This window comes from Mesoplodon densirostris, chromosome 15 (assembly GCF_025265405.1).
Source record: "Mesoplodon densirostris isolate mMesDen1 chromosome 15, mMesDen1 primary haplotype, whole genome shotgun sequence".
Taxonomy (NCBI): domain Eukaryota; kingdom Metazoa; phylum Chordata; class Mammalia; order Artiodactyla; family Ziphiidae; genus Mesoplodon; species Mesoplodon densirostris.
Genome location: NC_082675.1, coordinates 8,500,776 through 8,528,071, shown reverse-complemented (window position 1 = coordinate 8,528,071; position 27,296 = coordinate 8,500,776). Strand labels below are relative to the sequence as shown.

The window sequence follows — 27,296 nt, the reverse complement described above, 5'->3', positions numbered from 1 at the left end:
AAGATCAGGAACAAGACAAGGTTGCCCACTCTCACCACTATTATTCAACATAGTTTTGCAAGTTTTAGCCACAGCAATCAGAGAAGAAAAAGAAATAAAAGGAATCCAACTCGGAAAAGAAGAAGTAAAGCTGTCACTGTTGGCAGATGACATGATACTATACAGAGAGAATCCTAAAGACGCTACCAGAAAACTACTAGAGCTAATCAATGAATTTGGTAAAGTAGTAGGATACAAAATTAATGCACAGGAATCTCTTGCATTCCTATACACTAATGATGAAAAATCTGAAAGAGAAATTAAGGAAACACTCCCATTTACCACTGCAGCAAAAATAATAAAATATCTAGGAATAAACCTACCTAGGGAGACAAAAGACCTGTATGCAGAAAACTATAAGACACTGATGAAAGAAATTAAAGATGATACAAACAGATGGAGAGATATACCATGTTCTTGGATTGGAAGAATCAACATTGTGAAAATGACTATACTACCCAAAGCAATCTACAGATTCAATGCAATCCCTATCAAACTACCAATGGCGTTTTTCACAGAACTAGAACCAAAAAATTTCACAATTTGTATGGAAACAAAAAGACCCCGAATAGTGAAAGCAAACTTGAGAAAGAAAAACGGAGCTGGAGGAATCAGGCTCCCTGACTTCAGACTACACTACAAAGCTACAGTAATCAAGACAGTATGGTGCTGGCACAAAAACAGAAATATAGATCAATAGAACAGGATAGAAAGCCCAGAGATAAACCCACACACATATGGTCACCTTATTTTTGATAAAGGAGGCAAGAATATACAATGGAGAAAAGACAGCCTCTTCAATAAGTGGTGCTGGGAGAACTGGACAGCTACATGTAAAAGAATGAAATTAGAACACTCCCTAACACCATACACAAAAATAAACTCAAAATGGATTAAAGACCAAAATATAAGGCCAGACACTATAAAACTCTTAGAGGAAAACATAGGCAGAACATTCTATGACATAAATCACAGCAAGATCCTTTTTGACCCACTTCCTAGAGAAATGAAAATCAAAATAAACAAATGGGACCTAATGAAACTTCAAAGCTTTTGCACAGCAAAGGAAACCATAAACAAGACGAAAAGACAACCCTCAGAAAGGGAGGAAATATTTGCAAATGAAGCAACTGACAAAGGATTAATCTCCAAAATTTACAAGCAGCTCATGCAGCTCAATATCAAAAAGACAAACAACCCAATCCAAAAATGGGCAGAAGACCTAAATAGACATTTCTCCAAAGAAGATATACAGATAGCCAACAAACACGTGAAAGAATGCTCAACATCACTAATCATTAGAGAAATGCAAATCAAAACTACAATGAGGTATCACCTCACACCAGTCAGAATGGCCATCATCAAAAAATCTACAAACAATAAACGCTGGAGAGGGTGTGGAGAAAAGGGAGCCCTCTTGCACTGTTGGTGGGAATGTAAATTGATACAGCCACTATGGAGAACAGTATGGAGGTTCCTTAAAAAACTAAAAATAGAATTACCATATGACTCAGCAATCCCACTACTGGGCATATACCCTGAGAAAACTATAATTCAAAAAGAGTCATGTACCAGAATGTCCACTGCAGCTTTATTTACAATAGCCAGGACATGGAAGCAACCTAAGTATCCATTGACAGATTAATGGATAAAGAAGATGTGGCACATATATATAATGGAATATTACTCAGCCATAAAGAGAAACGAAATTGAGTTATTTGTAGTGAGGTGGATGGACCTAGAGTCTGTCATACAGAGTGAAGTAAGTCAGAAAGAGACAAACAAATATCGTATGCTAACACATATATATGGAATCATTAAAAAAAGAAAAAGGTCCTGAAGAACCTAGCAGCAGGACAGGAATAAAGATGCAGATGTAGAGAATGGACTTGAGGACACGGGGAGAGGGAAGGGTAAGCTGGGACGAAGTGAGAGAGTGGCATGGACATATATACACTACCAAATGTAAAATCGATAGCTAGTGGGAAGCAGCCGCATAGCACAGGGAGATTAGCTCCGTGCTTTCTGAGCACCTAGAGGGGTGGGATAGGGAGGGTGGGAGGGAGACGCAAGAGGGAGGAGATATGAGGATATATGTATATGTATAGCTGATTCACTCTGTTATAAAGCAGAAACTAACATACCATTGTAAAGCAATTATACTCCAATAACGATGTTAAAAAAAAAAAAAGAAACATGGAAGATTTGAGTATCATGGTTAAAGTACTGGACTGAATTGACTTTTATGGAACACCATCCCCCACAACTGCAGAATATATATTCTTCTCAACTGCACAAGGAACAATGATCAAAACAGACCACATGCTGGGCCATATTGCAACATTCAAAAATTTCAAAGGACTGAAATCACAGAGTAAGTTTCTTGGTTACAGCAGAAATAAGCTAGAAATCAATAACAGAAAGGTAACTAGAAAATCCCCAAATGTTTGGTTTTAAGCAATAACCATAGGTCAAAGAAATCACAATGAAAATGAGAAAATATTTTAAAGTGAGCAATAATGCAGTTACTACATATCAATTTTAAAAGTTTGTTACAATCTATGTTTAGTGCTGTTAGAATCTATGTTTGATGCACTGTAAATTTTCAATCTTAAATTCCCTAGAAGCAAACAATATTCAACAGCATGAGACAGAAAAGTTCATATTGCCAGCTAATTACAACTGGTTGAAACTTCATTCACCTCTACCAGATTATTGCTAGCTGGTAAGCCAACATCCTGATGAAATCATTTCCCCACGGGTAAAAGAAAAAAAAAAGCCAAATCAAGAAAACTCAGAGGAACTGGTACCCACGATGAGAACAGCTTTGCTGCTAGAGGGATTTCTCTGGGTTTAACTTTTTTTCTGACAACCAAGGCACAAATATATAAGGAACAAGCCTGCAGGCAAACTTCCATATAGAATCCTCCCTGGATACTTCTTTCCAAAGCTCCTTGGAAGTGGCTGCTTAGATTTCTGCCCAGCAGGCCACGATAAATAAATTATTTTATAGTCAATCTCTTGGTATGATCATTTTGGTCATATTAACTAGCTAATCAAAAGAAAAACCTACTTAATAGAATTCAACTTCTATTAATTACCCCAAAGTCAGAACACATAAAAAAGTTAGTGCCTACTGCTACAGTAAAATACAAAAAATCAGCTTTTATGTCATCTCTGTAATTAATCAGAGAAAATGAATAATTTTATGGTTTTTCTAATAAAAACAATGACCTCAGTAAAAAGCTATAACTTATAAACCTCCTGGCATTTGTACTTTTAGAACCCCAAGATAACACTGTATTACCAGTTGATGTTGAATATTTTCATGACGTTGCTTAAGAAGTTCTTCTGTCCTCTGCAAGAGACCAAATTCAGCTTTAAATTCAGCTATTATCTGATGCTTCTTTTTGAAAACTGTACTCTTGCTTCGAAGTTTACTGACATATCGTTTCAACTGTAAAAGAACATAACATGTAGTTTAATAAGTAGAAAAGTAGTTGCTAAATATATATAACCTCAGTGCATTAGAAAAATTTTCTTTTCTACCATCCTACATGTGGGTCACAAGTACATAATAATAACTTAGTTTTCTTAGAAAAGTTGGAAAGACTAACTGTTCAGTTAAAATACTTTGTGTATGTTTTTATTTTTTGGACCCATTAAACACTATAAATCATTACACAAAAGCTATTTATTTTGGGCTTTACAAATAAGGATTAGGAAAACAGAAACTTCAACACTATAAAAGTAAAAAGGTTAAAAAGAAGGGACTTCCCTGGTGGTTCGGTGGGTAACACTCCATGCTCCCAATGCAGGGGGCCGGGGTTCAATCTCTGGTCAGGGAACTAGATCCCGCATGCATGCTGCAACTAAGAAGTCTGCATGCCGCAACTAAGATCTGGCGCAGCCAAAGTAAATAACTAAAGAAATATTAAAAATGAAGAAGAAGAAAGTAGAAGACCATTTCTGGTTGTGGTCTTATCATGATATCTCTCATGTACTGCACTATATTGGTGGCACTGGATCTACTGGGGTTAAAATAGCCAACCAGAATAGTCAACACTTGTAGCTACTATTTATCATTTAAGAAAGGTACTGTGACCATATACCCTAAGAAGCATCTGAAGCTCATCCCAAATGTTAAAAAGCTAAAAATATTCCAAATTAGTGGGAACTCATAGTTGCTTAATTCAGCTATTTACCTACTAATGATATTAAAGTTATAACTACTCTAATGGAAAGACCCCATTATTAAATAATACCAAGAAGAGTTTGGAAAAGCAAGTGAAGTGAATATTTAAAGGAATTCATTTGACAAGTACTATTTATTAACTATTATGTACTAGGCACTGTGCCAGACGCAGAGAATACAATGCTAAACAAGATGCTCACATGTCCTGCCCTCATCAGGCTTAAGGAATAGTGGGGGAAATAAACATTGAACTGATGTTCACAACCACGGTGAACATTATGAAGCAGTGAAAGGGCCCTGAGAATAACTAACAGGAGTTTAAACTGGGTTGTGATGAAGGTAGGAAATGTGGGGTCGGATTTTAGGGAGGTGGGTTTTGACAAGTTTCTCAAAAATAATTTAAGCCAAGACTGAAGTAGCAGGAATACATTAGAGGAAGGAGGAAGAAGCAAGGAAGAGCATTCCAAGTAGAGGAAACAGCAGGTGTAAAGGTCCCAAGGCACTGGCTCATTAAAAGTATTGCTTAATATGAGAAGCAAATGTGAAAATTTTCTGGTATTTCTGAAACAGAACATAACACATAAAAAAATCACTTTCTCTTATGTACCATTAGTACTAAGAATTTTTACTACATAAAATAATTTTTTCTGCTCCAACCTTTTATTAACTACATTATTTTAAAAATGTTCATAGTAAGAATCTGGCTTATTATACTTAAACGCATCACTTCAAAACAAAAGTAAGCCTCCATATTACCTAATATGAGAAAATTCTTTGAAAATCTTAGCCTTTTAAATGCCCAATTCTTTACAAGGATAATTGGGGAGATTATAAATAATTTTATAAATAATAAAAGTAATGAATGTATTACTGAAATATTAGAAAACAGAAAAAAGGAAAAAATTCACTCAAAGCCACGATCCCAATGCAAGCTCTATTATCATATGGCATTTTACCTCCTAATTTTAAAGGCTAAATCTAAGGTCAGCAATTATAAATTGTAAGGTAGCAAAATAGGAAGGAGAACATTTCTAAAATTTAGGTTTTTTTTTTTTCTTAAAGACTTGATTGATTCCTGAATATACAAAGTCCTTAAAAATAGTAAGATTAAGCATTCTTCACATAAAAATAACCCTCTAACTCCTAGTTTAGACATCTTTTTTAAACTTGACTTAAATTTTGAAAGAAATGAGGAATACATTGTGTTTTAGATGAAGGAAGTTCAAAATATTTTTCTATTCATGACTGAGTTAGTTTTAATATTAAGGAATCCAGCCCACAAAAAGCAAATTATCAATGGCTGTATTACAGAAACAGTTTAAAAAATTTAAGTCATACCAATGTACCTAGAATCTAATTACTTGCAATTTTTCCTTTTAAAGAATAAATGTGTAAGCCTGACATAACTACAGATTCAGAATCCCCAGACTAACTATATGTTCTATTAAAAGTGTCCTGGGCAAAGTGCCCAAAATGAAATCAATCCTGTTCATCTGCTATCCTCTGTATTATCTAGGCCAATCTTCCCCTTCTCTATCTTGCTGTGCTCTGCAACTATTTTTAAAAGCTAAAAGCTATAAATGTTTTTGGTGAAAGAACAAACCTACCGATTACTCAATGTGCTCTATGCTAATTGGTTATTATTTGGCATTCACTGGACAAACCACCTAGGGGAAAGGGAGTCAGGGTCAGATTAATGACAGTTCCATAAAATTAAGCAATAGGTGGCCATCAAAGCACTCTAAGGGTTCTATTACCTTAGACTGAATTAGAGGAATTAGAGGGAAAAAATGCATTATCCATGATTTTCTTCCATTGGAAGTTTTTTCTATCATTTGGATTTTAGGTTATTTTTGACCTTTCAGATTATTGAAAAAAAAAACCATGATAAAAATATTGGGGCTCCCCTAGTGGCGCAGTGGTTGAGAGTCCACCTGCCGATGCAGGGGACACAGGTTCGTGCCCCGGTCCAGGAAGATCCCACACGCCGCAGAGTGGCTAGGCCCGTGAGCCATGGCCGCTGAGCCTGCACGTCCGGAGCCTGTGCTCCGCAACGGGAGAGACCACAACACTGAGAGGCCCACGTACCACACACACACACACACACAAATATTGAAGCTAAATCTTCAGACACATTCTTAATAATTTCTATAGGCCATACTCCCAAAAATGGTCAGAAGGAAATTTTTTTTTTAACCTTTAACTTAGTTTTATTTTTTTTGGGTTTTGATACCTTCTGCCAAACTGCCCTTCAAAGGCTATTTATAGTACTGTTTATAATTGTCAATTTAATAAGCAGAATAGTATATTTTATTTGCATTTCTTTATTAGGGAACTTCACTTTTTGCCATGTTAATTGTGTATTTGTGTGGATTTTTTAAAATGATATGCCTGTCTTTGGCTCATTTTTATTTTTTATTTATTTATTTTTATTTATTTTATTTATTTATTTTTTGCGGTATGCGGGCCTCTCACTGCTGTGGCCTCTCCCGTTGCGGAGCACAGGCTCCGCGGCCATGACTCAGGCTCAGTGGCCCCGCCGCTCCGTGGCATGTGGGATCTTCCCGGACCGGGGCGCGAACCTGTGTCCTCTGCATCGGCAAGCAGACGCTCAACCACTGCGCCACCAGGGAAGCCCTTTGGCTCATTTTTAAATTGGAGCCTTTCTTGTGGATCTGTAACAGTGATTTTCAAACTTTTGGGTCTCAGGAACCTTTTACTGACAATCTCAAAGGGATTTTGTTTATGTACATTGCTGGCATGATAAATCTGAGGAAAAAGAAGAGAATACTCATTAGCAAACCAAATCCAACAAAACGTAAAAAGGATCATACACCATGATCAAGTTGGATTCATTCCAGGGATGAAAGGATGGTTCAACATATGCAAATCAATCAATGTGATAACACCACATCAACAAAAGAAAAGACAAAAACCACATGATCATCTAAATAGATGTAGAAAAAGCATCTGATAAAATTCAATATCCATTCATGATAAAAAATTCTCACCAAAGTGGGTATAGAAGGGGACATATCTCAACATAATAAACCCATTTATGACAAACCCACACCCAGAAGCTGAAAGCCTTCCCACTAAATTCTGGAACAAGTATGCTCACTCTCACCACTTTTATTCAACATAGTATTGGAAGTCTTAGCCACAGCAGTCAGACAAGAAAAAGAAATAAAAGGTATCCAAACTGGAAGGGAGGAGGTAAAATTGTCATTAGATGTAGGTGACATGATACTCTACATAGAAAACCCTAAAGACTTCACACAAAAATTATTAGAACTCATCAATGAATTCAGCAAGGTAGCAGAATACAAGATTAATATACAGAAATCTGTTGTATTTCTTTACACTAACAATGAAATATTAGAAAGAGAAAGTTAAAAAAAAATTCTGTTTAAAATCACGTCAAGGGAATTCCCTGGCAGTCCAGTGGTTAGGACTCCACGCTTTCACTGCCAAGGGTCCAGGTTCAATCCCAGGTCAGGGAACTAAGATCCTACAAGCCATGTGGTATGGCCAAAAAAATAAAATAAAATAAAATAAATAAGAAAATAAAATTAAATCACATCCAAAAACAAACAAACAAACAAACAAACAAAAACCTAGGAATAAACCTAACCAAGGAGGTGAAAGACCTATATGCTGAGAACTATAAAACACTGAAAAAGGAAACTGAAGATGATTCCAAAATATGGAAAGATATCCCATGCTCTTGGATCGGAAGAATCAATATTGTTAAAATGGCCATACTACCCAAAGCAATCTATAGATTCAATGAGATTCCTATTAAATTACCCATGACATTTTTCACAGAACTAGAACAAATAATCCTAAAATTTATTTGGAACTACAAAGGATCCAGAATTGCCAAAGCAATCCTAAGGAAAAAGAACTAAACTGGAGGCATAACCTTCCCAGACTACAGACAATACTACAAAGCTACAGTAATCAAAACAGCATGGTATTGGCACAAAAAAAGACATATGGATCAGCAGAACAGAACAGAGAGTCCAGAAATAAATTCACACACCTATGGTCAATTAATCTTTAACAAAGGAAGCAAGAATATACAACGGAGAAGGGACAATCTCTTCAGGAAGTGGTGCTGGGAAAGCTGGAGAGCTGTATTACACCAGCCCTCACACAATACACAAAAATAAACTCAGAATGGCTTAAAGACTTAAATATAAGACATGACACCGTAAAACTTCTACAAGAGAACATAAGCAAAACATTCGCTGACGTAAACTGTAGCAATGTTTTCTTAGTTCAGTCTCCCAAGGCAAAAGAAGTAAAAGAAACAAATCAGACCTAATCAAACTTACAAGCTTTTGCACAGCAAAAGAAACCATAAACAAAATGAAAAGACAACCTATGGAATGGGAGAAAATATCTGCAAATGATGTGGCTGACAAGGGCTTAATTTCTAAAATATACAAATAGCTCATTCAGCTCAATATTAAAAAAAACCAAAAATCCAATCACAAAATGGGCAGAAGACCTAAATAGACATTTCTCTAAGGAAGACATACAGATGGCCAACAGGCACATGAAAAGATGCTCAATATCACTAATTATTAGAGAAGTGCAAATCAAAACTACAATGAGGTATCACCTCACACCAGTTAGAATGGCCATCATCAAAAACTCTACAAATAATAAATGCTGGAGAGGGTGTGGAGAAAAGGGAACCCTCCTACACTGTTGGTGGGAATGTAAATTGATACAGCCACTATGGAGAACAGTATGGAGGTTCCATAAAAAACTAAAAATAGAGTTACCATATGATCCAGCAATCCCACTCCTGGGTATATATCCAGAGGGAACTCTGATTAAAAAAGACACATGGGGCTTCCCTGGTGGCGCAGTGGTTGAGGGTCCGCCTGCCAGTGCAGGGGACACAGGTTCAAGCCCTGGTCCGGGAGGATCCCGCATGCCACGGGGCAGCTAGGCCCGTGTGCCACAACTACTGAGCCTGTGCGCTAGAGCCCGCAAGCCACAACTGCTGAGCCCACGTGCCTAGAGCCCGTGCTCCACAACAGGAGAGGCCACCGCAGTAAGAGGCCCGTGCACCGCAACGAAGAGTAGCTCCCCCGCTCGCTGCAGCTAGAGGGGGCCCACACACAGCAACGAAGACCCAATGCAGCCAAAAATAAATAAATAAAAATTTTTAAAAAGACACATGCACCCCAATGTTCATAGCACCAGTATTTACAATAGCCAAGACATGGATGCAACCTAAGCATCCACCAACAGATTAATGGATAAAGAAGATGTGGTATATATACATGATGGAATATTACTCAGCCATAGAATGAAATACTATGAATACCAAAGAATGAAATACTACCATTTGCAGCAACATGGATGGACCTAGAGATTATCATACTAAGTGAAGTAAGTCAGACAGAGAAAGACAAATATCATATGATATCACTTACATGTGGAATCTAAAATATGATACAAACGAACTCATTTACAAAATAGAAACAGACTCGTAGACACAGGAAACAAACCTATGGCTACTGAAGGGGGAGGGGGCACGGTAAATTAGGACTATGAAATTAACAGGTACACACCACTATATATAAAATAGATAACATGGATTTACTGTATAGCACAGGGAAATGTATTTAATATCTTGTAATAACCTATAATGGAAAAGAATCTGAAGAATATATATATAACTGAATCACTTTGCTGTACAACTGAAACTAACACTGAGACTAACAACTATACTTCAATTAAAAAAAAGAATAGAATATTCAATTATTGGACCCCTTACTTCATAACACATAAAAATCAATTCCAACTGTATTACAGACTTATATGTGAAAGACAGAACTAAAAATCTAGAATATAGGAAAATATTACTATGATTATTGAGATAGTAAAGGATTTATTAAATAAAACACACAAAAAAGCACAAACTGGGCTTCCCTGGTGGCACAGCGGTTGAGAATCTGCCTGCCTATGCAGGGGACATGAGTTCGAGCCCTGGTCTGGGAAGATCCCACATGCCATGGAGCAACTAGGCCAGTGAGCCACAACTACTGAGCCTGCGCGTCTGGAGCCTGTGCTCTGCAGCAAGAGAGGCCGCGCCAGTGAGAGGCCCGCGCACCGCGATGAAGAGTGGCCCCCACTCGCTGCAACTGGAGAAAGCCCTCGCACAGAAACGAAGACCGAACACACCCAAAAATAAATAAATAAACTTATTAAAAAAAAAAGCACAAACTGAAAATAGATGTCGATAAACTTGACTTTGCTAAAATTGAGAACTTTTGTTCATCAAAATATATATTAAGATATTAAGAATTAAGAATATTAAGAATATTAAGTCACAAGTTGGGAGAATATATTTACAACACATTAATCCAATAAAGAATTTGTATCCAAAAATACATGAATTAAACCTACAAATCAATGAGAGAAAGGCAAATAATCCAATAGAAAAATGGATAAAATACTTGAATAGTCACTTCATAGAAAAGAAAATCCAAAATGGCCAATAAGCATACTAAAAGACGTTTGACCTCATCTGTAATCAAATTAGTAATGCAAATTAAAACCACAATAAGATACCATTGTAGGGCTTCCCTGGTGGCACAGTGGTTGAGAGTCCGCCTGCCAATGCAGGGGACACGGGTTCGTGCCCCAGTCTGGGAAGATCCCACATGCCGCGGAGCAGCTAGGCCTGTGAGCCATGGCCGTTGAGCCTGCGCGTCCAGAGCCTGTGCTCCACAATGGGAGAGGCCACAACAGTGAGAGGCCCGCGTACCACAAAAAAAAAAAAAAAAAAAAGGATACCATTGTAATACCCACCCAATTAGCAAAAATAAAAAGTCCTTCAATACTAAGTGTCATTGAAGATGTGGAGGAAGTAGAACACCTATACACCACTAAGAGTGAGGGATACATAATTTAGAACAATAGATTGGAAGACAACTCGGCATACCTACTAAAGTTGACCTGTGTTCATCCCATGCCCCATCAACTCCACTCCCACAAACAGCAGGGTTTCTCACACTTAGCTATGGTGATGGACCAGTTTTTTAAAATTTCTAACCATTTGTGGACTGGATACTTTTATAAAATAACAAAAATGTTTATACAATATCAAATTACTATAAATGTTTCTAAATGCTTCCTCTTAATTTATATGGTTGTGGATTAGTAACTTAACAGCCGGTAGACTAGAACTGGTCTTCAGACCACACTCTGAGAAGCACTGTTCCAGAGCAGATCATCCTGAATGGGGTATGCTCCAGTATACTCATGTGGCACAAATATTATGGGTGTGCCAAGATGTGCAAGATATTATAAAGAACTCCAAAGCCAGTCATCCTCAGCTATAAGCAGCCTTATCCTTTTACCTCAGTATGCTAAACAATAACCATTTTCTTTAAGTGTCATATTGTGAAAAAAGGTAAGAAACGGAACACTACCCTGGAAAAACCCTTGCTCATAGTCACTGGGAGACATACATAAGAATATTGATACCGTTTTACTATTTTTTTTTTTTCTTTTTTGCGGTATGCAGGCCTCTCACTATTGTGGCCTCTCCCGTTGCGGAGCACAGGCTCCGGATGCGCAGGCCCAGCGGCCATGGCTCACGGGCCCAGCCGCTCCGCGGCATATGGGATCCTCCCAGACCGGGGCACGAACCCGTATCCCCTGCATCGGCAGGCGGACTCTTAACCACTGCGCCACCAGGGAGGCCCCCGTTTTACTATTTTTTTTCATAAATTTATTTATTTTATTTATTTATTTTTGGCTGCGTTGGGTCTTCGTTGCTATGCACGGGGTTTCTCTAGTTGCAGCAAGCGGGGGCTACTCTTTGTTGCGGTGCGCAGGCTTCTCACTGCAGTGGCTTCTCTTGTTGCGGAGCACGGGCTCTAGGCGCGCGGGCTTCAGTGGTTGTGGTGCGTGGGCTTAGTTGCTCCACGGCATGTGGGATCTTCCAGGACCAGGGCTCGAGCCCGTGTCCCCTGCATTGGCAGGCGGATTCTTAACCACTGCGCCATCAGGGAAGCCCCCCATTTTACTTTTTAAACTACATATTTGTATTAATCTAAACAATTATGATTAAAAGAACAATCCACCCCAAAAAAGCCCATCACCAACAAAAACCTAACAGCTGATAGATTTTATTTTGAATAGACTTAGGGTATTAAAAATTAAATTTACTCATAATTCTGTGTAATAATAACTTATCTGAGCAAAAATTCACAAATTTATAAATTAATCATTAAAGGTCCTAGGAGCAGTACAATGGGGTCACAGAAGCAGTTCAGAGAGTTGTTGAGACCAACTGGTTTTGGAGTCAGAGAAACATGATTTCAAATCCTGACCCCACTACTTAAAGTGACCTTGGGGAGGTTTTTAAATAAGATCTATAAAATGTACTAAAGTTCTATAAAAATTGAATAATGGATAATGATTAATAATGTCTGTCATTTTGTTTGAACACAGTTAAAAAGTACCTAGAAAATGAGACAATTTACTGTCCCTTCTAAATACTAAGAAACAAGGAAATGTCAAGTAATTAGAACAAACAGAAGAGTAAAGGTCTAGGTGTGACACAATGCTCTTTAGAACTAAAACAGAACAATCACTACTGCAAGAAACTACAAATCTACATACTCTGAGTACAACTATGTAAAATGTTTGTATATGTGTCTATGAACCAAGATTGGGAGAGAATGAAGAAATAAAAATAGCTGTTGTGTTGCACAGGTAGGGTTATGAGTGAATACTTTGAGATTTATTTCTTAAATATTTAAGTTAAAAAATATTTTAAAGGAACTCTGGCATAGGAGATAAGCAATAAATCCTTGGAATATTAAGGAAAAAGCTTTCAATAGTGCACTATAGCAGGCCAGTCAAGCAAATTTGTCATGAAAGTGAACTATAAAGATTGCCATTGTGCAGGAAGGCCCATTATAGCAGTTATTACTAGTCATTTGGTCCAATACACATTTGTAATCTAAATTTGTCATTTATGAAAGAGCAGCCATCATTTTAGATGCTGAGATCAGTAAGATTAATGTTTTAATAGTGCTAGCTTCTGACTTCAGAACCAATTTTACAGACTCAGCTCCTTTGTGATCAAAATGGTATTTGACAGATCTTCTTTCTCCTTTACCCATTTAATATGTTTTAGAAACTTTAATAGTAATGATCTAGGCAAGCTTTTTAAAAGGACAAGGCAGCTTATTTCCCTAAGTATGTAACCATTTACAAATGCTTTTCAAGCTTAATCTGGAACTCAAAAGTATTACTGGAGGGCCTCCCTGGTGGCGCAGTGGTTGAGAGTCCGCCTGCCGATGCAGGGGACACGGGTTCGTGCCCCGATCCCGGAGGATCCCACATGCCGCGGAGCGGCTGGGCCCGCGAGCCATGGCCGCGGAGCCTGTGTGTCCGGAGCCTGTGCTCCGCAACGGGAGAGGCCACAGCAGTGAGAGGCCCGCGTACAGCAAAAAAAAAAAAAAAAAAAAGTATTACTGGATTCCAAACATCATTCTGGATATGTATGTGGAAACAAGAATCTCTGCTCCTGTTGCAAATTTCCAACTCAATATCTGGTGTGAAACTATTTTCACAGTAATTAGCTGTGAAGATTTTATATAATAAGTACTTTATATTGTCCAGAACCACAAAGAACCATTTTTTAAGTACTATTCCCCTTTACAGGGAAGAAACCTATAGAGTAATTAATACAACTTATCAAAGTTCAGAAAGTTAGAAAAACTGGAATAGAATGAATACTTCTGTCCTCAAATCCTGTTAGTCCACTATTCATGCTATTTTCCACTTATTAACTGAATCACATCTTTGTCAGGTATTTCATCAAATGATTTTTAAGCACAGAAAACTACAGAAATAGGCCCAAGAGAGTTAGGTATGAAATGGATAACACCAACTGTTCAAGAGTAGAACGAATATGCCCAAATGGCCATATTTTTTTTTTGCCCATTTGTCAGTGTTTCTATTTTGTCTGAATTCAGACTTGCAGAAAACCTGAAAAGGCCATCTTTTAAGTCATGCTTCATGTCATAAATCATTTGGACTCCCTGAAGTCTCGTCTCAGAGTCGCTATTTGTTTAAAGGCAAGAAAAAATGTTTTAAAGCAACTTTTGGGGCTTTCCTGGTGGCACAGTGGTTGAGAGTCTGCCTGCCGATGCAGGGGACACGGGTTCGTGACCCAGTCTGGGAAGATCCCACATGCCGCGGAGCGGCTCGGCCCGTGAGCCATGGCCGCTGGGCCTGCGCGTCCGGAGCCTGTGCTCCGCAACAGGAGAGGCTACAACAGTGAGAGGCCTGCGTACCGCAAAAAAAAAAAAAAAAAAAAAAAAAAAAAGAAACACAAAGCAACTTTTGTTTCCTGCTAAAATGTTAGTCTTTTCAAATCACCCATTATAACAAGTGCAATATATATAGACATACAAATACTACTCAAACCTTTTTCCAACCTGTTAGTATTATGTTTCCAACTTTAATTAGAAAATCTCACCAAGCCAAGCATAAACAATGCAATTACCCACATATGGTAGTGGATAGTTAACTGCTGATTCTCTTGAGAGAGTGTATAATAAGCAATATGATATATGCTAGTAGAAATCTGTCTTAATAGAAACTTGTGGTACAGGAACATCCATCTGGGAAACACAGGTAATCATACCATCCAAGGTCTCCCTGCTTCTGTTATAAATCAAATCACCACCACACAGCTGTTACTATATCTCTAATGGGGTTTTCAAATGCTGTCCAAGCAGTTAACTCTCAAAAAAAATTTCTATGAAAAGTTTTCACGTTTTGGGTTAACATTGTGGGATTACCTAAACTGCATATATAATACCCTACTTCTATTACAGTGAATTGAGCCAAATTTATTTGATTCTGTTTTGTTCCATCTCCTGGGAAATTTTAGGGGCCTTAGGTCCTGCTATGAACTCTAAAGAGTGTAATGTGATTTGAAAGGCTCTAAAAATATCACAGGTTTGCCTGGGCTCACTTAGAAGGGTGGATGATTCAATTACAAGTGTCAAAATTTGATTCCTAATTTTTCAGAATCTGACAGCTGCAGCTAATCTTGCCAGGATCCCCTTATCTTCATTGTGCTTCTCTTTGAAGTATTTAAAGAAGATTTCATAATCTTTGCAATTTAGCTCTAGGATTTCTGTCAGTAGCTGTAGAATGAATTGGTTGGCTCTTTCTTAAGCTGCTTATTCATATTATTTGATCAAGCACATTTTAAAAGTAGCCATTAACTGCAAAACAGCTGAGCTTCTTGTAAGGTTTGGGAAGAAAACATAACGAACTCTAAACCCGTACACCATAAACCAGGAGTGACCTTTCAATGCATGAAATGACAATGGAACCTTAACCAAAGGTTCAATTGTTGCTATAAAAAATTTCAGACTCAGAAGGCATGCATTCATTTCAATCACAGCTCTGAGAAGGGTACTAGCACTACATCATTGGGGCTAATTTTTTGTTTTGCTTCTCAAATAATTAATGCAGAGATTGAGAGGTACCAAGGTGATGAAGACGGTAAAGACCGGTAGCTATGCAGCACTACTACAAGAAGTAGAGCCTCTATTCTTTGTTCTTCCATAAGTGAGACAAAGTCATCAGGCTCAGATTGTTGCCTACAAATGGGTAAAAATCATATTTACCATGTGCTGTGTTTTGTCACACAGAGGGTTTTCTTCCCTTTTCCCCCCAGATTTATTGAGATATAATTAACATACAATAAACTGCATATATTTAAAATACAAATTGTTGCTGTTGTTCCATGCTATGATAGCTTCATATTTTGGGACAGAATTTTAATATTAAGTGACCTTAGTTTTCCATAATTTGAAGTGTTATAAAAATGTTTACATAGAAATATCTTGCTTTATGCAGGATTCAGTGTGAGAGGAGATAGAAAAACAGTGTTATTGCATAGTATAATAGTGAATGTTCATAATTATGACTGAGTTGTCAATAAAAGGTTGCTGTGATCAGTATGATTTTAAGATAACAGAAAGAGGTGAAGTAGCATGTCTCCCAGGAATCATACCATGTTAGTATTTTCCCAGCTCACACCCCATAACCCTGAAATGTATTCCCATACCACTCCCTTAATGTGTGTTCTAACATACAGCTCACTTAAGATCACTTGTTAAATTTCTGACTCCCCTAAGAAACCATTAAGCTCTGTGATGGAAGGGCCATATCTCTTTCTCACCACCATTTACTTAATAGTTGGCATGTAAAAGACACTTGGTAAATGTGTAGAAAACCTGAATAGAACTGTATAATCTAATCTAGATACATAATTTTTCATTAGAAAATGGATAATATTTAAAATGTCTTGGTACTTCAATTGATAAGAAAAATTATTTATATGTAAGTCTTCCTCCTAACCATAATTGTTTATTTTATTGTATAAAGTTATTTTTAAATACCTAACCGGAAACATAAATTTGCCATTTAATACAGTAGCCCCCAGTTATCATAGCATGGAACAACAGAAACAACTTGTACTTTAAATATATGCAGTTTATTGTATGTTAATTATATCTCAATAAGGCTGTTTGGAAAAAACAGAGAAGAAAACCCTCTGTGTGACAAAACACAGCATATACAAAGCTAAGAGACAAATGACAGACTAGAAGAAAACAATTACCCAGATTAATCCAGAATATAGGTAAAAATATGAGAAACAGATAAGGAAAAACATTCAATTAGCACAAAAATGTGAGCATACTTTGTGCCACTGAACTGTACAGTTAAATATGGTTAAAATAGTATGTTTTATATTATGTGACTTGTATCACAAAAAAAATTTTTTTTATAGAAAATACATTCAATCCATTAGAAAAAAATGAAGAAAGACAATAAAAGGGCAAATGACAGAAGAAATATGTGACCAAACATGTATGTGGACAGATGTTCAATCTTAATCAAGAAAAATGAAAATTAAAATGAAATACTGTCAGAATGACAAAAAATTAAAGGACTGAGGATCAAGTGCTGTTTTAAATAACAGAGGAAACAGATCCTCTTGAACGCCCTTGGATGGAATAAAGAAATTGTACATACATTCTACAGAACACAATGTAGCAATTAAAATTTTAAAAGTACATGATAATAATTATTATTATAACTGTAGGTAGTATTTATGAAGTGCTTCCTATAAGCCAGCCACTGTTGTATACTGCTTAGTTGTATTAACTCATTTAGCCCTCACAACCACCATATGAGGTGAGTACTGTTACTATCTCCACTTTATAGACAAGGAAACTGAGGCACAGAGCAGTTAGGTAACTGCTGTAATTAACTGTTAGGTTGAACAGCTAATAGGTGGCAGAGATGAGATCTGCACATAGGTGTTCTGGCTTCAGAGCTGATCCTCTTAACCTCTAGAGAACAGCCTCTTCATTTACTGACATGGAAAAATCTCTAAGATGTGCTATTAAAAACAAGTTGCACAATACACACAGTATAATATCTTTCATATTTTTTAAAACTCACAAAACGGTATTATCTATATCTGTATCTATCTCCAGAGAAAGGACTGAAAGGGTTTACAAAACTGGTGGCAGCGGTTTCTCTTTGGAAAAGGGTCTAAGGGACTGGGAATGGGGATAGGAGGTAATCAATAGGGACTTTTGTTTTATGTGTATTGTTTGCTTTTCAGACCATGAAAATGTATTCAGATATTACTTGTATAATCTGATTTTTAAAATATTATTCTATTTTATTATTATTATTTTTTTTTATACCCTGGAATAAATCCTACTTGATCATGGTGTGTGATTCTTTTAATGTACTGTTGAATTCAGTTTGATTTGGGGATGGAAAAAGGTATTCCATGCAAATGGAAACAAGAAGAAAGCTGAGATAGTAATATTAGTATCAGACACAATAGATTTTAAAACAAAGACTACAGCAAGAGATGAAGAAGGACATTACATAATAGTAAAGGGATCAATCCAACAAGGAGATATAATAATCATAGATGCATTCAAGATAGGAGCACCTAAATACACAAAGCTAATATTAACAAACATAAAGGGAGAAACTGACAGTAACACGGTAACTGTAGGAGACTTTAATACCCACCTACATCAATAGACAGATCATGTAGACAGAAAATCAATAAGGAAACACTGGCCTTAATGACACATTAGACCAGATGAATTTAATAGATCCAGAAAGAACATTCCATCCAAAAACAAGACTAATACTAATCCATCTGTATCAGGGGTCCCCAAGACCATCCCCAGGTTCAATGATTTGCTAGGAGAACTCACAGGACTCAGCATAAAGTCATATTCTTGGCTATGCTTTATTACAGTGAAAAGGTACAAAGCAAAACCAGCAAAAGGAAAAGGCACATGGGGTGAAGTCAGGAGGAAACGAGGGGCAAGCTTCCAAGAGTCTTCTCCCTTAATTCCTCCAACAACGAGTTTTAACAATACGTGTGAAAGGCTGCCAACCAGGGAAGCTCATTAGAGACTCAGCGCCCAGGGTTTTTACTAGGGGCTGGTCACGTAGGCATACTCTGCCTAGCCCATACCAAAATTCCAGACTCCAAGAAGGAAAGCAGGTGTTCGACATAAACCACACTCTGTACATACAGTTTAGGCACGTGAGCCATTCTTATCAAGGAATGGTGGGAATTCTAAAATCCAAGTTCCCGGATGCCAGCCAAGGGCCAATCCTGCAAGCAAGTTTTTCTAAGAATAGCAGTTTCAGGCTTGCTATGTTAACTCTTTTCTGCACACCATCCTTTCCATAATCCTTGTGATATTAAAATGCAGTTCTATTATGTCTTTCTTTAGTTTTTTGTTCTCAGCTAATTCATAATTAATTCTTTCTGTGAATGTTTCCAGACTTTTCATTTGTTTTAGTCACCTTCATCTAGACTCTGGCTTGACTATGTCTTTCTTAAAACATGAAGTCAAAACTGTAAAATAATATTCCAGGCATAATTTCATGTAAATGGGATATTATATTTTTATTAATAGAGTATAATTAAAAAAAAATTTTTTTGGCCAAGCCACGCAGCTTATTGGATTTTAGTTCCCCGACCAGGGATTGAACCCTGGGCCCCAGCAGTGACAGCGTCGAGTCCTAACCACTGGAGTGCCATGGAATTCCCAACATTTTGTTTTTTATTGTTTTTGCGGTACGCGGGCCTCTCACTGTTGTGGCCTCTCCCGTTGCGGAGCACAGGCTCCGGACGCGCAGGCCCAGCGACCATGTTTCACAGGCCCAGCCGCTCCGCAGCATGTAGGATCTTCCCAGACCGGGGCATGAACCCGTGTCCCCCACATTGGCAGGCGGACTCCCAACCACTGCGCCACCAGGGAAGCCCCAACATTTTGTTTTTTAAAGCTGTGTTGTTATTGGATGATTTTTGAGCAGCAGATAAAACTCAGATTCTATGACATTATTATTTATATCCCATTAATGACATTTTGTTTGCTTAAGCACAATGTTTTTAACTACCAAGATGATTCTGAATCACAATTCTATCATCTCAGATTGACTATTCCTTCTAGCTTCCTGTCATGTCATGTGAAAATTATTAAGGGTTCTGGAGCCAGACTACTGCAATTCACATCATGGTACCACTAATTACTAGCAATGTGACCTTGGATAAGTTAGCATAAGTCCTCTGTGTGCCGTAGTTTCCTTATTTGTAAAAACTAGTAATAATAATCATATCTATCGCATATACCTCAATGAAATAAATGAGATAATGTATATAATAAACCTAGTATGGTATCTGGCACATTGTAATTACATAATAAACATTACTTATTATTATTAATCTAAGTTATTGATAAGAATAATAAATAGGTCAGGATCAAAGTTCCATAGCATTTTGGGGGTGATTTCTCTCAGAGAGGAAGGCAGTCAAAATTCTTTGAGAATATCAATTCCATGAGACTTATACTTTATTATGTATTTAAATCCAATATAGAAAACTTCATGATATAGAGAGTTAGATATTATTATAAATTTTCATTTATGTCAGAAACTGTAGTCTCTAAACTTAACCTTTTTATCACCTACCAAACACTTGTTTGAAGAGAAAGAAATCAAGATAGACTAGACTGGCAAGAAAATCTCCATCATTAAGAAGATAATTTCAACTGTTTGAGAAATTCCTACCTATGTCAGAAGTCTGGCAGAGTAAGATTTTGCAGTGCTTATTCCTGTATATTGCCTACAAGGCAATACAATGAAAATACAGTGTCAAAGTGATAACCAAAGTATAAGGAAAGCAAGAAGTATTTTTAGACTCTTCATCTTTTTTAATAAGAAAAATCAAGGGAACACAAATGAAAACGTCTAGTAAGAACAAATGCCCGCAGCACTTGTCATCTGCCATCAGAAGAGCTAAAATTCTTAGACAAAATGTAACATCTGGAATATTGACTTTAATGGCAGTAGGAAGCATCAAAATGTACTTCAAAATGCACACCTCTAAAGAGAAAGTATCAAAGGAATATAAATTACTATATGTATAGTATTTGTTACATTTATCCTTACACAGTCACATTCCTAAATTTTTCCAAGAAAAGATTAATCAAACATCTACATATGGATAATCAAGGAATGAAGTTTCTAGCAAGTTTCTAGGAAGCTTCTGTTTCCAGTTAATGACTGTCTACAATGTGGTCCTATTTAGAGTCAAATATGAATCTTAAAATTAACTTATTCTAATAGTGTCTTGAAGAATAGCTCAGCATTCACTTAGGAGCACAGCTGCTGAGGTATTCAGATTTGGATTCAAATCCTTGCTCTGCAACTCACTGTGTGACTTTAGGCAAGTTACTTAAATTTCTCTAAGCCTATTTCCTCAATAATAAAATGGAGATAATATTTACCTCATAGGCTTTTTGAGAGTATGAATTAGCATATGTTGTGTGTTTTATTGTAGTTAAATATACTTAATGTAAAACTTACCATTTTAACTATTTTTAAGTGTACAGTTCTGTGGCATTAAATGCATTCACAGCACCAGCAACTTGTGCAACCAGCACCAAGGATATGTTTTTGGTTTTATTTTATTTTATTAATTAATTATTTTATTTATTTATTTATTTATTTGCGGTACGTGGGACTCGCACTGTTGTGGCTTCTCCTGTTGCGGAGCACAGGCTCCGGACGTGCAGGCTCCGGATGCGCAGGCTCAGCGGCCATGGCTCATGGGCCTAGCCGCTCCGCGGCATGTGGGATCTTCCCGGACCGGAGCACGAACCCGTGTCCCCTGCTTTGGCAGGCGGACTCTCAACCACTGCGCCACCAGGGAAGCCCTGTTTTTATTTTTATTTTTGGGGTAAGAAGATTTACTTAGAAACACACTTCAGAGTGTGGGTCATCTCAGAAGATGAGAAAGGCCAAGGATATGGGTTTTTTAAAAAATAAATTTATTTATTTTATTTATTTATTTTTGGCTGTGTTGGGTCTTCGTTGCTGTGTGCGGGCTTTCTCTAGTTGTGGTGAGCGGGTGCTACTCTTCGTTGCGGTGTGCGGGCTTCTCATTGCGGTGGCTTCTCTTGTCGCGGGGCACAGGCTCTAGGCGCGTGGGTTTCAGTAGTTGTGGCACGTGGGCTCAGTAGTTGTGGCTAAAGGGCTCTAGAGCGCAGGCTCAGTAGTTGTGGCACATGGGCTTAGGTGCTCCACAGCATGTGGGATCTTCCTGGACCAGGGCTCGAACCCGTGTGCCCTGCATTGGCAGGAAGATTCTTAACCACTGCGCCACCAGGGAAGCCCCAAGGATATGTTTTTAAAGTGCTCAAGATTGAGCACACAGGTACTGCTTGGTGAACGGCAGCTAAAATGACTCAGTGCTATCTCATCACATCTTGAATCTGTGCAAATTATTTTATCTCTATTTCATACTTATTTCTACTGAATTGCTCCCAATCTGCAAAATACTAATATCAATTTTTAAGCTGTAAACTGTATTACTTACTTTCAAATTCTTCATCCAGGTACATAAATACATAAAAATATTAAGAGCTAATACTTATTGAGCACTTAGTATGTGCCTGGTGCTATTCCAAGCACTTTACAGGTATTAACTCATTTAATCTGCACAATAATAATTCTAGGCGGTATATACTAATAACTGTCACATTTTACAGGTGAATACAAAAAGGTTAAGGAACCTGGCCAAAGTCACCCAGCTAATAGGCTGACAAAGCCAGGATCTGCACTCAAACCAAGTTCTAGAGACCACGCTCTTAGCTATTCCACTATCCTGCTTCTCCCACATGCAGTAACATGGGGCCCACAGGAATGATTACTTTCGGATGCCAGATGTTATATGTTGACTTAACCTCTGAATTTCTCAGAAGCTTGGACATCCATTATTTCATGTGTCCTTCCTAACGACAATGAAGAGCAACTTCTCCCATTTTACGGATGCAGAAGTCATTTGCTTAAGGTCAACAGGAACATGTGAGAGAGACCTGGATCCTGCTCGGCCACTTATTAGTTGTGTAAATCTATACTTTTTTTTTTTGCTGAGTTTCAACTAATTGTAAAATGGAAATAACAATAATATCTCTTATAAGAAGAAGAGAAATATATGTTTGCCAATCATCTAGCACAGAGCCTTGTATAAAAATTTCTCAATAAAGGTTACCCCTCCCTTTCCTCATTCTCCTATCTGTGACTCTGGGCATAATATTCTTTTCAAACACCATGCTACTATTTCTTGATACCTTCTCACCAACTGAATTAACAGATTGGTGGTAAAGAACATGATTTTTTGGTAATTACCCTGTGATACCAAATGAAACCTCAGTGAAGTCCAGCTATATTATATAATTTTAAGTATAACAAACTTTCTCCCTTTTGTCCATATGGTCTACCACTTTATCAGAGTAGAAAACAAAACTGGTCTACCAAGATTTGCTCTTTATAAAATTGTGCTTAATGTTCCCCAATACCTTCTGTTCTTTTAGGTGACTGCCAAATGATTTACTTGACTTGTTCTAGTTTCTGACCAAACATTGTTTAAAAATTAAGTTGACCTCATCATATCCAAAGTTATCTTTTTCCCCTTTAAAAAATGTGCCTTTTTCTGTCATCAGATACTTTTCCTATTCACCATAATTTGTCAAAGATAAAAGCTAATAGCTTGGCACTAGGTTCTTTTCCCACATTTGCAGAGAGGGAATATCTAATACTGAATTATAAGCACTATTCATGCCAAATATGGCCATAGCAATTGGTATTTCTGGTCAAATGGGCAGCATTTTCCTAAGAAAAAATTAAAATGCTAGGAGATAGTGTGTTCTCTTATAAAGTGAAACTGATGCATAATTAATATTTTTTTCCTGGATAGCAAGGATATCACAAAGCACACTCTGTTGGCTTCCAAGTATCATTTAAAATACTCCCATGTCTTAAGGCAATCTGGAAGTGGATGTTAAAAGCCAAAGGAAGGCTTCCCTGGTGGCGCAGTGGTTGAGAGTCCGCCTGCCGATGCAGGGGACACAGGTTCGTGCCCCAGTCTGGGAAGATCCCACATGTCGCGGAGCAGCTGGGCCCGTGAGCCATGGCCGCTGAGCCTGCGCATCCGGAGCCTGTGCTCCGCAACGGGAGAGGCCACAACAGTGAGAGGCCCACGTACCACAAAAAAAAAAAAAAAAAAGCCAAAGAAATTTTTTTTTATACTGCAGGTTCTTATTTGTTATCTATTTTATACATATTCGTGTATATATGTCAATCCCAATCTCCCAATTCATCCCACCACCATCACCCACCACGCCCTCCCCCGCCACTTTCCCCCCTTGGTGTCCATACATTTGTTCTCTACATCTGTGTCTCAATTTCTGCCCTGCAAACCGGTTCATCTGTACCATTTTTCTAGGTTCCACATATATGCGTTAATATACAATATTTGTTTTTCTCCTTCTGACTTACTTCACTCTGTATGACAGTCTCTAGATCCATCCAGGTCTCTACAAATGACCCAATTTCGTTCCTTTCTATGAAAGCCAAAGGAATTTTTCAATCAAGTGTTGACTTCTGAATTCTACTACCTTCCCAATAAGCTAGAAGGCATACTGGGAGGCTACAATCAGAAGCAACAGAGAAAAGTGGTGTTGTGGAAACAATTCATTTGTGTTTGGCATAGTTAAGGTTCATTGCCAATTTGTAACGGTATGAATTCAATAACTTTTCAAAGCCAAAAATGAAGTTTGGGCCTGAGCAGCTTTTCAAAGTAGCTTTTGCTGAGGGCTAGTTCCTAGTATAAAATAAAAAAGCTGTTTGAGGTGGTAAAGTGAGGCAATGTTTAGGAATTAAAATATGACCTATCACTTGATTTGCTAAAAAAAAAAAAAAAAAAAGCAGTGAGCTAAAGGCAAGATATTTTGCTTCAGTCATTCACTCTTTCTTGAGCTAACAAAGAGCTCAAGAGCTCCTTCACTCTTTCTTGAGCTAAGAAAGAGCGAAAGAGCTCCTTTATGAAAAGGAGATGGGGATTATATTTTTGGTGCTTAAGTTTAACTGTCTATAAATGACAATATTACTTGTCCTACTAATCTCATGAGTCTGACAGAAGGATAAGTGAAATAAGAGCTGTTAAAGCATTGTTCAAAATGTAAAGTAGATAGCAATGTAAGAAATAATTATATTTTTAAAATTTGTAAGCATTTACAACGAAGTCATTTTAATGGTGCCAGTCCCACTGGCCAACTACACATTACTGACAAAGTAACTCAGTGATACTTTCTCAGCCCTTTATGGAATTATATTTATCAAAAAATATGAATATTTGTCTTATCTGTCAGTTTCTACTCATTTGGTTTCACCTTTATAACTTAATACTTATAATAAATAAATCCAATATAAATCCACCTAATTAAAAAGTGAAAATTTGGAACAGTATCTCATAAAAATCACTAAAATCTCCATCATTATATATCAAGAATATCTCAATATTACTGCAAAGAGTTTTCAGTTTTAAATAAATAGGCTTCATAAAATAAATTAACTTCCCATTATTGACAGTCAAAATAAAAAGTAAAAAAACATTAATGGTTTCAAACAAAAACAATACTCATATCCTTGTCCCATTAGACACCTCAACTTACTTCATCTCCCTTCAAAACTTCGGTGCCATCAAATTCACGGGTCTGATTTGTCTTCACTGACACTTCTCTCTCTAGGTTGGCTAATTTCTCCTTTGCCTCCTGAAGTTCCTCAGCTTTGGCTTCTTTTTTACGAGAAATGATGGATGCCTAATTGAGCATTAAATATGAATGTAAAATAAGATATACAATCAACTTTCTATTATCTTGTGAAATTAAGTATTTTTTAGATTTTACTGAGCTAAATTTTCAATATCAGGTTGACTTCTCCTGACAATACCCTTTGCCCTACTACCTACTATCACCAGTTATATACTTAGTATGAGTATGCATTGTATATATATATATATATATATATATATATATGTGTGTGTGTGTGTGTGTATATATATATATATATATATATATATATATATATATATATAAAATACATTTATATACATTTTTGGCTGCACTGTGCAGCTTGCAGGATCTTAGTGTCCCGAACAGGGATTGAACCTGGGCAACCGTGGTGAAAGCACCGAGTCCTACCACTGGACCACCAGGGAATTCCCTGCAACGTATATTAAATAGCAACCTAAAAACATTATGGAAGACAAAAGCCCTGAAAATATAGGACATATCAACAGAGAAACAGAAATGCAATAGTAATAAAAATATTAAAATCTTGTTAAGTAACACTCAAATGCTAATGAAAATACCTTCTAGGTAAGTACAGAAGCTAGCACTAGGCCTACTGTTTTTCTGCATCGTCAGTTTCCTTTCATTGGAAGAAAACAAGAATGCTTTATTCTCAAAACTACAACACAGGTCTTCTTATCTAAATTCAATATCCAGGGCTTCCCTGGTGGCGCAGTGGTTGAGAGTCCGCCTGCCAATGCAGGGGACACAGGTTTGTGCCCCGGTCCGGGAAGATCCCACATGCCACGGAGCAGCTGGGCCCGTGAGCCATGGCCGCTGAGCCTGCGGGTCCAGAGCCTGTGCTCCACAACGGGAGAGGCCACAACAGTGAGAGGCCCACATACCGCAATAAATAAATAAATTAATTAATTAAATAAATTCAATATCCATACTTTTAAAATAAAATGTTAAAACATTTATTATATTTGGGGCAATCTAATAAATAAAATGCAGGTTCAAATTCAAACATCTGACTCACCAGAATTATGCAAACGTTTACACAATCCAGATGGCTGCTCTTAGCCATAATGGCAGCATTTTATATTAGTTAGCAACTCATGGGGGATTTCCTTAAATGAACCATGGCTGTACTGATTTAAGAAAAACATTAGGGGCTTCCCTGGTGGCGCAGTGGTTGAGAGTCCGCCTGCCGATGCAGGGGACACGGGTTTGTGCCCCGGTCCGGGAAGATCCCACATGCCGCGGAACGGCTGGGCCCATGAGCCGTGGCCGCTGAGCCTGCGCGTCTGGAGCCTGTGCTCCACAACGGGAGAGGCCACAACAGTGAGAGGCCCGCGTACCACGAAAAAAGAAAAGAAAAACATTAGCTAAACTGTCTTCTCAAGTGAAATAGTACAAATATTTTCTTCAAACAAATTTGACAAGAGGGGGAAATCTTTAGTGCAAACCCTTTTAAAAACTCTATTGTCCTCCCTGTTTAAAAAAATGAAAAAAGACAGATGATGAAGGAATGTTTCCCTCTATAGAATTGTTTCAGCCAAAAAAAAAAGAGAAGTAATGATTAGAGTACCAGAACTGTATAGGAATTGATGGTCTGCTTCCTCAACATGATAAAATAAATAAATATAAACCTCAGCCCAAACCAGGATCTTATTTAATAGAGAAATATGAGTGTATATCCCGCCAAAGTCTGAAACAAGGTAAAAATGCCCAGCACCTCCACTACAATTTAATACTGTGCTGAAGGTATTTGCACACACCATTAGACAAGAGAAAGCAATGAGAAG

At 37.5% G+C, this 27,296-nt stretch overlaps 1 protein-coding gene across 5 annotated transcripts in view; it reads right to left on the bottom strand.

Annotated features, from left to right (window-relative positions):
- IFT81 (intraflagellar transport 81) overlaps positions 1–27,296 on the bottom strand; it is an 87,247-nt gene that overhangs the window by 32,948 nt on the left and 27,003 nt on the right. For 3 of the 5 annotated variants that reach the window (XM_060118624.1, XM_060118627.1, XM_060118625.1), the window contains exons 11-12: positions 25,372–25,518; positions 3,347–3,496 (exon numbers count right to left, since the gene is read on the bottom strand). In XM_060118624.1, coding sequence (XP_059974607.1) covers positions 3,347–3,496; positions 25,372–25,518 — 297 coding nt within the window. Of the gene's footprint in view, positions 1–3,346; positions 3,497–21,723; positions 21,987–25,371; positions 25,519–27,296 lie in introns of those variants that run through there. The other 2 variants (XM_060118629.1, XM_060118628.1) reach the window with 2 other exon arrangements.